The following is a 16,354-nucleotide window of genomic DNA, read 5'->3' as shown; positions in this document are numbered from 1 at the left end:
CAATTTCAGTTGGTCTCTTTTCCATTCTCCAGCTCACTCTGAAATATGAGGAAAATTCATTAGTTTATTGGGGTGAAACAATATGGTAGATATTTTGGTAGAACAAAGCGGGTTTTTGGGGGTAGCATTCTTTAAACACAGATATGTATAGTTAACACCAAGCAAAGGCATTGCAACTTTTGTTTTGTGTTTTTTCTGAGTTGTGGAAAATGATGTATTAAATCCTCTTTGTGTGATGAAAACTTGTGAAACAACTTGAGTGTGAAAGACTGATTGCTTGTTTGAGCTCTCCATAAAATAGCAGCGCATGTCTTCCTGACTACTCCATGAAAATGTATCTCATTATGATTAAATATCCTCAAGTAACATTAATGGGAACAATAGGTGTTATGTGAATCTTCATGGACCATCTTATTGTTAAATTTACCTCTGTTTTGGTGAGTTTGTGGGCAGTATTGATAATCAGACCTTTTCTAATGCCAAACAGCTGATATTGGAAACTTGACACAATATTCCGCCATTTGTCTAATTAATAAGATATGGTCACCTCAGAAATTTCGTTTTCTGCCATATTGGGCCACTTTTTTGTTTATTCATTTTATTAACTTCAGTTCTCATGTAGTACATTGAACGCAAATAATAGCCTGTCAGTGTTCTTTTTTTTCTGTTTTGGTTGTAGTGACACTCACCTTACTTCACATGGAATTTCATATACTTCTTCAAGCCTTCCAGTTTCATGCCTCACATTGTATCTGCTTACTAGACGAGCTTCAGTAGGCCTATACTATTCTGCTAACTTATAAGAATCAGTCTCCTTCCTTGATATTTGCCCTTGGTATTAGTAGCTTATCTAGACAATAATGAATGTAATTTATCGCATCAAATAAATTTGCTCTCTCTCTCTCTCTCTCTCTCTCTCTCTCTCTCTCTCTCTCTCTCTCTCTGCCCCCCACGTTTGCTCTTCCGCATCTACATCAGTACTCTGTAAGCTTCCCGGCAATGTGTGACATATTTCCTGACACTGAATTTCTGCAGTTTTATTTTAGTGAACATTATCTTCTGCCATGCATTGTGAAGTGACTGGTGGTGGAGTGGGTATGTATTTGTAGATGAAGATCACAATGTACAGATGTGGGAGATACATTCCTTAGCCCCTTTTGGAACATTGTTTTTTGAAATTTTTTACACCAATGTTCCTTTAATGCACATAGACACAGTTTTAACTTCCCTGACTGGAGTTTGAGTGTGTTAGTGGTGCACTTGGTATGACTAAACTATCCATGACGAACTACAAAGTATTTCTCTGATTTTCCGTGCTTCATTTAATCCTGTTTGGTCTGGATGGCAGAAAAATGATTGGAAATGAATTTAGGTTCTTGTACAAAAAGGAAAAAAAAAAATGCCATTGAATCTGTAAGGCAAATGTCATGATAGTTCCCAATAAAAGAACATTTCCTTGACATTGTCCAGTCTGAGCTTAGGTTCAACCTTGAGAGCTAACAAATGGGGTGCCAGCTGTGTTTCTGCACTGTGCGGGGGCAAGGCATGGGGATGCTGGGCTGAGTCCTGTGTGTTGCTTATTCTGTCGTGTGGCAATGTCTCTGCTGGAGAGAGCAGAGAAAGCAGGGATGGGAAAGTGTTAGTCTTACATATGCACCACTAAGGGTGGAACACCCACGAGTTCAGTAAGCTGGAGGCATCAGCCGCACAGTTGAGACACAGTTGAGACACATTTTTGAAGTGTACCATTTTCTTAAGACCAAGCTGGTCACTCTCTTCAGGAGTTCCCTGAGCTAAGTTGCTGGTCCTAATACTCACTCCTTACATTCTAAAACTACCACCAGCACTAAGGGCATGTATCTTAAAATGCGATACAAGAGACATTGTCCAGTGCTGGTCATATGCTTTTGTAGGCAAATGGGGTGGAAAATGGCAGATGCAATTGGTTACTAGTTTGGGATGCATTGTGACCAAAACTGATAGTATTTAGTAGATGCTACAGGTGGACTGTGGATGTCCAAACTTTGTGGTTTTAAAAGGATTTTTTCAAAGGGACAGTCTCTCATTAAGTGCTCTAGATGGTGACAATTTTGCTGCTCAAAGTTTCAGCTGGCAGTGTGTATTAGCTACCTGTGTTGTTGTTTGCATATTCTTTAAGTGCCACAGAAGGGATGGTTGCCAGTGAGTGGACCTGTGTTATATCACTTTTAAAAGAACCAGTGTGTGTATTGCTGGCTCTGGTAGAGACTGACAACCCATTTAGTAATGTTGGGACACACAGCATTAGACTCAATGTTCCCTTCTTCAGTTTTAATTAACTGTCTTAGTATATCAAAACATGAATAGTAATGTAGGTGAGTGAACTTTGGAAAACAATTGTGTAGGTAATTAAATGGCAAAATTAACACATGGTGGTAAAATAATTAAAGATAACATTGTTTTTGGGAGGACTTCTTCTTCTTTATTATCACTTTGACCTGGGAGACCATGTGTGTTCCTTACATTCCTCTACCAATAATTTCTGTTCCTGGCTTCCATGGCCCACTCCCCTTTTCTCGGACCAACTGCCCTTGTATCCTTGTTGTTATCCTTTCATGTTGTCTATGGCCTCCTTCGGTTTCTTCTGCCTTCCACTGACCCTGTGAATGCTACTTCTGATAGTGCTTCCTGTTCCATCCTTATTAGGTGTCCAGCCCACACCAATCTTCTTTTCTTTATCCTTAAGACAATATCAGCTTGCAAGTATAGGTGAGCCAGTTCCTGGTCTTTTAATATACTTCATTTCTGTGACTGGATGTCCCTATTGGGGCCAAATATTTTCCTTGATATCTTTCTCTTGAAGACTTAACACTTTTTGATCATCTGTTCTCCTCAATATAAATGTTTCCAAACCATATATAGCTACCGGGAGAATTATACTCTGATATAATCTGATTCTAAAACTTCTTGAAACTGCTCTGCTGTAAAACAAAACATGATCTATTGGCCTCTGTGATCCTTGCCTTAATCTCAATTCCCATTCTGTTTGTTCGCTAAAAATGGTTACCAAATATTGACATATATCTAAATGCTGAAACAGTAGGTCATGAATAAAGATTAGTTACTATAAGCAGCTGTTTTGATGGATCTGTGGTGGTGGTGGTGGTGGTGGTGGTAAAAAATTAAGAAGTATTGGAGATAATGTCTTCTATTTCAATGTCATTCATGGGGATTTTTGACTGTGTGTGTTCAGCAGATGTTTCTGTTTTTATTATACTTGAGAGAGGTTACACCTAATAAATATATAGTGTTTCGTATAATTAAAATCAGTGTTTCAGTGTCGTTTGAAATATAAATTTGGTTTAGTTGTAGTTGTTAAGGTGGACAATTGGTTCACTGTTGTATAAATTTGTATCTTATGGCATGGCAAAATGACAAAATAGAATGGTGGGAGAGACACAGAGGCAGTCGGCCAATGGCAGATGGACTGAAACATATAGAGGAGACAACAAAAGCGTTGCTGGACACGGATGTTCAGAGGGAAGGGACTTCAGGTGGGGACTTACGAGAGTTCAAAAGTCTTTCTTGAGTCTGTTTTTCTGAGAGTGAATTGGGGATTTTTGGTTGGGGTCTCCAGAGGGTCTAGATGTTTCCGGTTTAGAAGCAACCGAGCCTCTTGGATTAGATTTGTATCTATGAATTGGTAGATCAAAAATGTTCCAGTTGCAGTGGGAGTGAACTAGGATAGTGGACAAAAAATGGTCGACACATATTAGTTTTGGATGGAGCTGTGTTTCCTGAACTGTGTTAGTTTACGAATTTTGCATTTCATCATGAATATACTGTGATTTAGATGATTTCCATGTGGTTGGATTGTTAGGGCTTTGAGCATTCTCTGGGTTCATCTAGGCTTGGAATACTTTCGCCAGTGGCACTACAGGGTGTCACAAAAAGGTACAGTCAAACTTTCAGGAAACATTCCTCACACACAAAGAAAGAAAATATGTTATGTGGATGTGTGTCCAGAAACGCTTACTTTCCATGTTAGACCTCATTTTATGACTTCTCTTCAAATCACATCAATCATGGAATGGAAACACACAGCAACAGAACGTACCAGCATGACTTCAAACACTTCGTTGCAGGAAATGTTCAAAATGTCCTCCGTTAGCGAGGATACATGCATCCACCCTCTGTCGCATGCAATCCCTGATGCGCTGATGCAGCCCTGGAGAATGGCGTATTGTATCACAGCCATCCACAATACGGGCACGAAGAGTCTCTACATTTGGTACCGGGGTGCGTAGACAAGGGCTTTCAAATGCCCCCATAAATGAAAGTCAAGAGGGTTGAGGTTAGGAGAGTGTGGAGGCCATGGAATTGGTCTGCCTCTACCAATCCATCGGTCACCGAATCTGTTGTAGAGAAGCGTACGAACACTTGGACTGAAATGTGCAGGAGCTCCATCGTGCATGAACCACATGTTGTGTCGTACTTGTAAAGGCACATGTTCTAGCAGCACAGGTAGAGTATCCCGTATGAAATCATAACATGCTCCATTGAGCGTAGGTGGACGAACATGGGGCCCAATCAAGACATCACCAACAATGCCTGCCCAAATGTTCACAGAAAATCTGTGTCGATGACGTGATTGCACAATTGCGTGTGGATTCTTGTCAGAAAATTTACAATTTGATCACGTTGGAATGAAGCCTCATTCGTAAAGAGAACATTTGCACTGAAATGAGGATTGACACATTGTTTGATGAACCATTCGCAGAAGTGTACCCGTGGAGGCCAGACAGCTGCTGATAGTGCCTGCACATGCTGTACATGGTTCAGAAACAACTGGTTCTCCCGTAGCACTCTCCATACAGTGACGTGGTCAACGTTACCTTGTACAGCAGCAACTTCTCTGAGGCTGACATTAGGGTTATTGTCAACTGCACAAAGAATTGCCTCGTTCATTGCAGGTGTCCTCGTCGTTCTAGGTCTTCCCCAGTTGCGAGTCATAGGCTGGAATGTTCCGTGCTCTCTAAGACGCCGATCAATTGCTTCGAATGTCTTCCTGTCGGGACACCTTCGTTCTGTAAATCTGTCTCGATACAAACGTACCGCGCGACAGCTATTGCCCCGTGCTAATCCATACGTCAAATGGGCATCTGCCAACTCCGCATTTGTAAACATTGCACTGACTGCAAAACCACATTCATGATGAATACTGACCTGTTGATGCTACGTAGTGATGTACTTGATGCTAGTACTGTAGAGCAATGAGTCGCATGTCAACACAAGCACCGAAGTCAACATTACCTTCCTTCGATTGGGCCAACTGGCGGTGAATCGATGAAGTACAGTACATACTGACGAAACTAAAATGAGCTCTAACATGGAATTAAAGCGTTTCCGGACAAATCTCCAAATAACATCTTTTCTTTATTTGTGTGTGAGGAAAGTTTCCTTAAAGTTTGGCTGTACCTTCTTGTAACACCCTGTATATCTGAGCAGTAAAGTTGTGTTGGGATGTATGGTAATACTCAACAATAGTTAGAACAGTTTTTCACAATTCACGAGTGATACTTTGTTAGTCTGGTGAATTGGCTGTTTTCTAGGTGACAGAGATAATTGGTGTCATTTAAAAACTATTGTATTAAATAAATGAGCTCTTAAACAAGTTTTTTGTCTCCTAGTTTAACTGATAAAACCCAACTCCAACTACATAAATTTAATTAGAACACAAATAAGATGTCTGCTAGGACACAGTAAACTTGATCATAATAAAGGGAACTGTTTTGCAGCGGTATACAGTTAGCACTAAACAAAACTTGATGAGCCAAATTTTACATAAAATGCAATTGTATATTTACAGTATTCTTCCTAGAAAGAGTTGTAGTTCTCAGTTGGGAGTCAAAGCTCGCAGCCTGTAATGATCTTATTGTCAATGCAAATTGAAAACTAAATTTTTCCCTTATTCCTGTAAACATTGTCCTGGCCTGTTTTGTTTTCAAAAGTAAGTTATTGTGCTCACTGCATATTGCATTAGGTAAGGGGCAAAGAAAGATCAGTAGTCAAAAGTTCCCACCGGGAGCTATTTAAGTAACTTATCCATGTGTGTGTGTCTCTTTATTGGAAGTAGTTACGGGGAGAACAATTTTGCACTTAGGTCCACAGACTTGAGACAAGCTGGTTACTATTTTCACTTCTTATGTCTTCCCATTGAGCGTGACATTTTGGCTTTTGCCTGACAGGAAGTCACTAACCCATTGGCATACAATGCCAGACACAGCTGTTGCATCAGTTACATGTATTTGGGTACAGCAACAGGTACATGCTTCACAGCACAGTAGACACAACATGGTACTCTTTGGTAGTTTGCTGCTTTTTGTAATAGTTTCTTGGCCATACCATTAGATGACACTAGCTGTACATTTGTGAAACTGAGGCATTGATTCAAGCTTACATGCACTTAGTCTGTGTTTCATTAGCTCAGTGAATGACAAAATATGAACCCATATGAAGCAGAAGTGGTGAGAATTCAGAGTTCTTTAGGAAGAAAGTGATTTGAGTAATGGTGTAGACTGACACTGGAAGCAGTACTTAACGTGATGAAAACAGTAGTGTTTTGGACAACGGGGAAATTGGAAGTACCCAACAAATTATGATGATGCCAGAAACGTGTGACAATGAGATCACAAACCACACACTAGACTATTCAAAGGCGACTCACTGGGACTGGGACAATGTGGCTAATCATCCTAAAACCTGTATTTTCACTCTGACATCGGAAATAGAAGCAACAGTTCTATGGCCTCTGGGACAAAACCCTACAGAATTTAAAGTTGTAAATGAATTTATAACAATGCAGTTTCCCTGAGTCCATTGCAAGAGAAACCAACTCATATGCAGCAAAAATGCTGACTACTGGTTCAAGCAGTGACAACTGTTTTCTGTAACAGTTGATGAATTGAAGGTGCACTTCTCTCTGCATCATCATGCTGCAGAGACAAAAACCTTCTATATAGCACAATTGACCAAAAAGAAAAACAATTGAGAAGACAGTATTTGCTGCAACAATACCATGGAAAAGACTCCAGGCTATCTTCAGGTTTAGCATTTTGCTAGTGATTCACCAGAAACGCAACATGATAAATGGAGGAATATAAGACCAATCATTTCACAGCTACTCAACAGAGTTACAGGGGTCAATGTTCCTGGCACCGATGAAACCCTGAAGTTTTAGGGCAGATTTTCATATGTTCAATATATTCCTTTGCAGAGAGACAGATTTGGCATAAAGATATATAAAGTATGCTCTTTGGGGACTGAGTACTGTTATTATGTGAAGATATATGCTGCAACAGAGGTAAAAAAGTGATGATGTAGCTGTCAAATTTTCAGCAAGTGAAAAGATTGTGTTTGAATTGAGTGTGACTCTGGGAAGTGGAGAACTACACTCCTGGAAATGGAAAAAAGAACACATTGACACCGGTGTGTCAGACCCACCATACTTGCTCCGGACACTGCGAGAGGGCTGTACAAGCAATGATCACACGCACGGCACAGCGGACACACCAGGAACCGCAGTGTTGGCCGTCGAATGGCGCTAGCTCCGCAGCATTTGTGCACCGCCGCCGTCAGTGTCAGCCAGTTTGTCGTGGCATACGGAGCTCCATCGCAGTCTTTAACACTGGTAGCATGCCGCGATAGCGTGGACGTGAACCGTATGTGCAGTTGACGGACTTTGAGCGAGGGCGTATAGTGGGCATGCGGGAGGCCGGGTGGACGTACCGCCGAATTGCTCAACACGTGGGGCATGAGGTCTCCACAGCACATCGATGTTGTCGCCAGTGGTCGGCGGAAGGTGCACTTGCCCGTCGACCTGGGACCGGACCGCAGCGACGCACGGATGCACGCCAAGACCGTAGGATCCTACGCAGTGCCGTAGGGGACCGCACCGCCACTTCCCAGCAAATTAGGGACACTGTTGCTCCTGGGGTATCGGCGAGGACCATTCGCAACCGTCTCCATGAAGCTGGGCTACGGTCCCGCACACCGTTAGGCCGTCTTCCGCTCACGCCCCAACATCGTGCAGCCCGCCTCCAGTGGTGTCGCGACAGGCGTGAATGGAGGGACGAATGGAGACGTGTCGTCTTCAGCGATGGGAGTCGCTTCTGCCTTGGTGCCAATGATGGTCGTATGCGTGTTTGGCGCCGTGCAGGTGAGCGCCATAATCAGGACTGCATACGACCGAGGCACACAGGGCCAACTCCCGGCATCATGGTGTGGGGAGCGATCTCCTACACTGGCCGTACACCTCTGGTGATCGTCGAGGGGACACTGAATAGTGCACGGTACATCCAAACCGTCATCGAACCCATCGTTCTACCATTCCTACACCGGCAAGGGAACTTGCTGTTCCAACAGGGCAATGCACGTCCGCATGTATCCCGTGCCACCCAACGTGCTCTAGAAGGTGTAAGTCAACTACCCTGGCCAGCAAGATCTCCGGATCTGTCCGCCATTGAGCATGTTTGGGACTGGATGAAACGTCGTCTCACGCGGTCTGCACGTCCAGCATGAACGCTGGTCCAACTGAGGCGCCAGGTGCAAATGGCATGGCAAGCCGTTCCACAGCACTACATCCAGCATCTCTACGATCGTCTCCATGGGAGAATAGCAGCCTGTATTGCTGCGAAAGGTGGATATACACTGTACTAGTGCCGACATTGTGCATGCTCTGTTGCCTGTGTCTATGTGCCTGTGGTTCTGTCAGTGTGATCATGTGATGTATCTGACCCCAGGAATGTGTCAATAAAGTTTCCCCTTCCTGGGACAATGAATTCACGGTGTTCTTATTTCAATTTCCAGGAGTGTATTTACATGGACGTCTGGTGCAACTCTCCCAACTTTTTCAGGGAATTGCTAAACAGAAGTGCTCATACTGTTGGTATTGTAAACCAACAAGGAAAAATATCCCACATACATTCAGTGGAACTAACCTGAGGAAGGAGAACTAACATTTGGAAGCACAAAATTCTTGCAGGGCTGATCAGAAAAATGTTAACATCTTGTCAGTACTTCATGATAGACCAGATTATGTGGAGATACATAAACAAGAGGAACCAAAGCTAATAGCTAATTGCTTCATTGATTACAACCATGGAATGGGTGACATTGGCTTATACAGCCAATATCTGTCCTCATATCCAGTTCTGAGAAGATATGTCAAGGGATATAAAAAGATAGAAATATATCTCCTGGACATAGAAATGCAACCAAGTGAAGCAGAAATCCACTAAGGCTTAATGCCAGAAGCCGAGGGCATATTCCAGCAAAAATAATGCAGAATCAGAAGCAAAGCCCTTCCTTGAGAAGGTGCAAAAATTTTCATTATTGAGTGCATCATGGTGAAACCTGGTTTGAATGTAACATTTGTAAAGTTGCCATTCATGTGGACAGATGTTTCACAAAATGCTGTACACAACTAAACTGTGTGAATATGTATCACAAATGAAAAAAGATTCATGGTGTACCTAAACAGTAGAACTGTGTATGAATGAGTGTGGTGCTATAAGTCCTTAGGACAAATATAATTCTTCATGTTTCATAAGTAATCATATCTAAGTGAAAATAAAAAATATATGGGAAAAAGAATCATATCTTGTGACAAACTTGCTCTCAAAAAATTGCACACAGATGGTTTAATATTGTTCCATTTATTTGATGCTCTCTCTTTTGTTATACACCAAAATTGTTATTTGATCCAGAACCTACAAAGATTTCTATTGTTATATCAGTTAAGTAGCTGCTCAGTCTCTTTGTAACAAGTGCAATCTGCAATAACTGTGTTCAGAACTTGCCAGTCAATGTATTCGTAGTTTCATTCTATTTCTGTACAACTTAAATCAATCGACCTTATGAGTTTACCACTTGCTCAGAAAATGAATCTCAGTAACAAGTTCGTTCATTTGGTTATATACCTTGTGGCAAGTCTAGACTTCATAGCTATCTGTGCTTCTCTGTCCTCTGCTTTTCTCTTCATTCTTTGGTACTGTCCCTTTGCTCTGCTGATATCATCCAGCATCTGGTAACTCCTTTTGCCATTCCCTGTCTCCCCCCAGAATAAAACCTAAAATTGCCTCCACTAGAAGGCAGTCTTGTCTCAAATTACATCTTGTCCATATTAGCATCCAATTCTTCATTGGCAGAAGCATCCTCTGATCTTCTTTCTCCAACTCTTCTCAGTACCTCCTCATTCCTGACTTCATCAGTCAAGATGATCTTCTCCATTCTGTGCCATTTCCACATTCAACAAGCTTCAGTTCTCCTCTTCTACTGCTTACCCATAGTCCCAGTATCAGGAATTTTACTATTGCATTCATAATTCTGTGTTCAAACAACTAGCTAAGAGCATTTTCTGCCTTTGAAATGCCTTTTTTTGTCAGTGCCATTCAGACTTCGATGTCCTGTTCACAATGCAGATCTTCACTAATCCAACTTCCCAGATATCTGAACGCTCTCAACTGTTCTGTGGTTTTGGGCCCTATCTTATACTTAGCCATTCTTTTCTTTTTTATAGTTTATTCTTCCTTGGTACCATGATAAATTTTTCTTTAAAAATGTGTAAACTGGCTGTACATAAACTTCATTTTCCCTCTAATTCTTTCAGATTTGATTGCATACTGCTACTTAGTACACAAGTTTTATTTAAAAATCATTTTGCCATTTTCCTTGATCACAGTAGCATTTGTTTAACCTTCTGGCACAGGAAATTGCACTGACTACAATTAGAACATAATGTGTATTTCATGTCTATTAATGGATTCTAGACACCTGTACCCATGATCTACTTCTTGCCATTATTTATTATTTTACAGAAAACGACTTATGTTGTGAAAAGTTTGTTGTGTGGTTGTGTCAATCATCAGATCAATTACATAAATCGTGTCAAGGTTCTGCTTAATCAATTAGCCATGGTAGTTAAGTGAACAGGAACAAATGCATACTGTGACCAGAATGCAGCAGCAATTAGCTGTTTCAAAAAGGCTTTAAGATCCTAATTTATTTGAATTTAAGTAAAAACTTAAACCTTGTTCTGTTGAAGAGAGTTTGTATATTTTTAAAGTTACAGGCTTAGAATTAACTCAACAAACATGTTTGTGTGTGGAATTGTCAGCATTGTTTGATAGTATAGAAAACTATTAATATTGCTAGTAACTGCATGTCATTTGTGCATTCATTTCTTGATGTAGAATATACTTTGAATTTTGATGTACTGAATTGCATAACATAAAATCTGTTAAATTATGTCTTCCAATAATGTTAACTTATGTATTACCTTTTTAAGGTGTTCTCATTAACTTGTTAAACTTCAACATTCAGAATTTAAAATATCTAACAATTTGTTAAATTAAGTTCAGAAGTTGGAACACAAAGGACAAAGCATGCTGTGGCAAATTGTAACTGGTTTGCAAAATCACTGTATGATTGAAACAACTTTGGGTTATTACATTGATAATCTGCATTGTGCCCAAGTTTTTGTACCTTTGTCATTGTAACAGTCAAACTTTGGCCCTTGAAGCTGTTGATATGTACGTAATAAGCGATGGTTAATACGTTAAATTTCTTGCTTACTTGATCTTCTTATGTTAATCAGATACATGACCTGATTATTGAATCAGATGAGAAACTACCACCTCTACGAAATCCACGCATTTTAATTGGAGAGAATGATCTAACATCATTGTCTTACCTGCATGAACCTGCTGTATTGTATAACCTGAAAGTTCGTTTCTGTCAGAAGAGCTCTATTTATACATATTGTGGTAAGTGTGTGTTTGCTTACTAATGATATTTTCTAATTATGTTATGCTGTTGTGTCCATTTGTATGTACGTATTGCTTCTATCATGATCAATTTCATCAGGACATTTTTGTGTATACCACCACAAAGCTGCCAAAATCTTCAATATGCTGCAACTAGTTCAGGCAATTTTTCTTCAACTGGCAGACTTCAGGGTTTAAGTGGTGGTTGTCATTGTTTCGTACAAATCATTGCTACTAGTTGCAGATCTTGGTTACTTTGGGGCAGTATACATAAAAATGTCTTCTATAAAATCTGTGTAGCACAACCAAAATTATATTATTGTTTAATGAGAATTCTCTTCATGCTCAAAACTGCAAAAATTAAATGACGAGCTATTCAAATAATGAGGAGTGTTGAGTGGATTTTGCTAAAGATATAACCTAATTATCATTCAAAAAATTATAGATTTTGTTGATTGGTCACCTCATAGCTGTAATGTGCAGGTTCTAAACATACAAAAAGTACATGATGAATTTTCTGTCCAAAGGAACCTTGGCATGAATGATGGGAGCTCAGGCATATGATACTTGCATGTATGACCCAGTTTAGATGTTTCAGTAACTGAGTGCTAACTTCTTAATGACCATAGCATACTGTACATATACAGAGAAACAAGAAACATGTTGCTAAACAGTCAGATGTGCTTTTTCAGTTGACTAGCAGTGATTGTTAGTAGCTCCTTTCAATCATAATAGCATCAGTTACATTACTTGTTGAGTAATTAATCATTATGTGGCTGAATTATTCTTTATGTAGATCATCACACACTTTGTCATAGAAAAGGGTATTGTTCACACATTGAGCATCAAATTTCTCAAGGTCCCAGTTCAAAGGAGAACCAGCAGGGCAAGTGGAGATAGTGGTGTATACGTTGAAGAAAGGATATGATAAGATGTGTAAAGTATGTAAAGCAATTCATACAGCATTCACCTTGTTCATGTGATGGAAAAATTACAAAATATGTTTCAGAAATGTTCGGTGATGAATCCTTTGCATGTTGATGTGAGATGTGAGTGAATGAGCTACCATTGTGTTAGAAATGTGTGCTGCAACAGTTTGTTTTGCTGGCAGTGCAAGTGCTCACAATCTTAAAAATCCAGTGAAATAAATGCTTCTAGCTGTTGTTAACAAGATTTGAGTGACATTGTGTCCACACACAACTGAGGCAAATAATTGTCTCTCTTGAAACTAGTGTAGCTACATACTGTTCACAATAATTGCCATAGTGTATTCCTCATAAGCTGTGTAGGAAAGATGGTAAAGCCTATAGTCATCTACCTTCTAACTTGGGTCCTAGAATCCAGAAAATTTCTTCATTATTTCCAGTGTAGGTTCAGGAGGTATCACTCGACCCTGGACAGCTGCACTCTGCAGGATGTAGCAGTACAACAAGCTTTCCTACATTCTACACAGGCATCACCCTAGAAAAGTGTACAACAAAATGTGGGTGGTAAAGTATCAACAAAAACAAAATAAAAAAAATTATGAAAAATCTCCTCTGACTCAGATTTCTGGGCGACTTTTCCAAACTTCAAAATCCCTCTTCCTTCCACTTCAACCTTGCTGCCAGAAGGAGCGACTGGCTCTGAAATTCTGCAAAATTTAATACCTTTGAACATGCGTTCTCATGCCATTGCTTGGTGAGTACGTTTATTGTCTGTCCAATTACATTATATTTTCATAGAATGTTTGGGATGTAATATCATTAAATAGCTCCATAAATGGGGTTTCCTGGGACAGTTGCCCACCTTCTTACAGTCCTTTCTGTCCAGCTGATTGTCACTGGTTTTGTGGTTTTCTGTGACAGAGATCAGAGTGTGTAAAATGGTGTCTCTTGGGGATCTGTTCAAAAGGAGAATGTACACATGTGCTCAAAACTTAAGGATGCTCCTAACTTGTCACTGGCAAGTAGTGTAGCTCGATGTAACTTGGACCATCCACCAGTTCTCAAGTGCCCTAGAGGAGGACTATAATGCCCTGCCACAAGAACACTGTACGAACCTTGTGCCCAGAATGGCAACACATTGCTGAGCTTTCATTGCCATCTGTGGTGACGATGCACCCTATTAAGAATCATGTCATGTCTATTGTTATGTGATGGGGGACCTTCATGAATCCTGGCGACTTCAGGGTAATTATTGTCTTTGAATAAAAGTGTCATTTCTGTCCATCTCACTGCATATTTCTTGTGGTTACCTTCTGTACTATACTGTAACAGTTCTTCTTATGTATGGTCCAAGTTTCGTCAAGCTACGTTACTTGGCAGGAACACATTACACAAAAGTTACTTTCATCCTTGAGGTTTGCACACCAGCAATTGGTGAGATGACTGCACAGTTCAATTTCCTGTACAGTGTTCATTGTTGACTTCACTGTGTTGCCTCGTTTCTAAAATCATGGAATGTGGGCTCATACGGTGCACCTGACAATAAGTGCATTCATAGAATGCAGGATTTCATGGCCAGTATTTGCACAGTTGCTGATACTTGTTTTATGCGCAAAATAACTAAGTTAGCATCTTCTCATTAATATTTGAATCTAACCATGGTCAAAATGAGTGACATGCTTTGCAATTCGAACATTAATTTTTTTGTTCAAAATTTTGATGAGGGGGACGCATGGTTTCTGCACCTGATGTATTAGAAGACAGTTGTTATGAAGCCACAGAATGTACTGAAGCATCGTAGCCACAGGCAATGGAAAATAGACAGTTGATGGAACTCTCATTTCATGAGGCTATTTTTTGTTCTGGCTTTACTACAGTTGCATGGTCTACATCTCATGTCATCCATCACATGTCATGTTGTCCATCACATCTTGAGTTGTTGTCATTTACCCTTGGGGATTAGGCTGCTAATGTAGGGGCATATAAATCCATTTTAATGCCCAGCCTCTGTGTTGAGGTTTATAAGTTTCCATTCACCATCTGGTAAATTGTAGCGTGTGCGTGTGGTCATCTTTCAACCCCAGTCATCAGCATCCCATATTGTTGCTCCCTGCTGATTGTTGAAGAATAAACTATGAGGCCATTGGGGATTTGTGATAAGCAAAACCTGATGGCATTAGATTCAGATCATACTGCTGTATTTTTATCAAGGATAGAATTATTAAAAGATGTATTGGTAAACAAAATTTCTCATATCCCAGTCATCAGTTTTCAAATAGATGTTGCATAACATTTCACTGGAGTATAACACTTTGAAGTGTACAAGGGTGTGATGAAAAGTAATGCTTCTGAATTTTTTATGCAAAAACTCTTAAAATCATTTTGAATAAAACAAACTTTCTCAACATAGTCACCCTAGTGACATACATTTATCCCAAGGAGAGGCTGGTTTGTTGATACAATCACTGTAGAATGTAGGATTTGTAGAGAGGGCCACAATCTCACCATTTCTCTATCACTATCAAAGTGAGGTTCTTGAAGGTGTTATTTAAGTTTTGAAAACAGATGAAAATCGGCTGGGGCCAAGTCGGGACTGTATGGAGGTAGGTTGATCACAGTTAATCCAAGCATCGAATTGCTGCAGATGTGCTTGGGTGTGGTCTGGCACTGTCGTGCTGAAGGAGAGGATGCTTCATGTGTGGAAGAAGTTTTCTGTGGTAAGAAACTAGATTACAGTATACGGTTTCTCATGCATTGACATAGTTATTTTAAACACTGTCATGTTACACACTAAAATTCAGAGCCCTTTCAGGGTAGAGGGTCGCAACTTGCATTGGATATGTGGGAAAGTTGACAAGAGTAATATTCATGACATGTAGTACCTCGGCCGATGTTCAGAACTGAACAAAAAATTCAGAGGCATTACTTTTCAACATGGCTTTATAGTTTACAGTGATTAGTGTAGGAAAAGTGGACTTCATTGGCTGCTCTGCGGTATTCATCGAATGAGTTCTCAATATATACTTAAGGGCTGGTTTCGCTGTTTTTGATGCAGACTCAAATGTAATTTTGTGGTCACCACCAAAGTAGTTGAAATATAATTTTGACACAAAGTTCTTCATTTTCCTAGACTCAGTAGTGCTCTTCAGACTGCAGATTTTATTTCCTCAGCTGGCAGTCGGCTGCACATAATCAGTCATTCTAGTTCATCTAAAGAGGCAAGGGGAAAGGGGTGTCATTCTGCTGAACACGGCAGCATGTGGGATCAAGGACAATGAAGCTGCTGAAAATGCCTGCATGGAAAGTAGTGTGATACAAGATGCTGTCAAGCTGTTGCCTTTACTTCAGATATTTGGCAACTTTAATCATGAAATTGAGAAAACCTTCTGTTTCAATACAGCATTGAGGGTAGGATATGGAATTCACATAGTGATTATGACTCACTTCTCATGTACCACAGTATTGCAGCTGAGATGTGATGATTTGTGGCAGGTTATTCAAACAGTGATGAAAACTGTTGCAAAAATTAACTTTTCCCACATTTGCAGACATTTGTGCTTAATCGTTACAACTTCGCTGTAGCATGGTGTGAAGTACGCAATTAAAGAGTATTCCATACAGAGG

The 16,354-nt window shown here is 40.2% G+C and overlaps 1 protein-coding gene across 2 annotated transcripts in view; it reads left to right on the top strand.

The window, feature by feature from the left end:
* LOC126297616 (unconventional myosin-Va) overlaps positions 1–16,354 on the top strand; it is a 352,002-nt gene that overhangs the window by 207,757 nt on the left and 127,891 nt on the right. For both annotated transcript variants that reach the window (XM_049988630.1, XM_049988629.1), the window contains one exon: positions 11,636–11,804. In XM_049988630.1, coding sequence (XP_049844587.1) covers positions 11,636–11,804 — 169 coding nt within the window. The remainder of the gene's footprint in view (positions 1–11,635; positions 11,805–16,354) is intronic.

Source organism: Schistocerca gregaria, chromosome X (genome assembly GCF_023897955.1).
Source record: "Schistocerca gregaria isolate iqSchGreg1 chromosome X, iqSchGreg1.2, whole genome shotgun sequence".
NCBI classification, from domain to species: domain Eukaryota; kingdom Metazoa; phylum Arthropoda; class Insecta; order Orthoptera; family Acrididae; genus Schistocerca; species Schistocerca gregaria.
The sequence above is the reverse complement of the archived record's forward strand: the minus strand, read 5'-3'. Positions and strand labels throughout refer to the sequence as shown.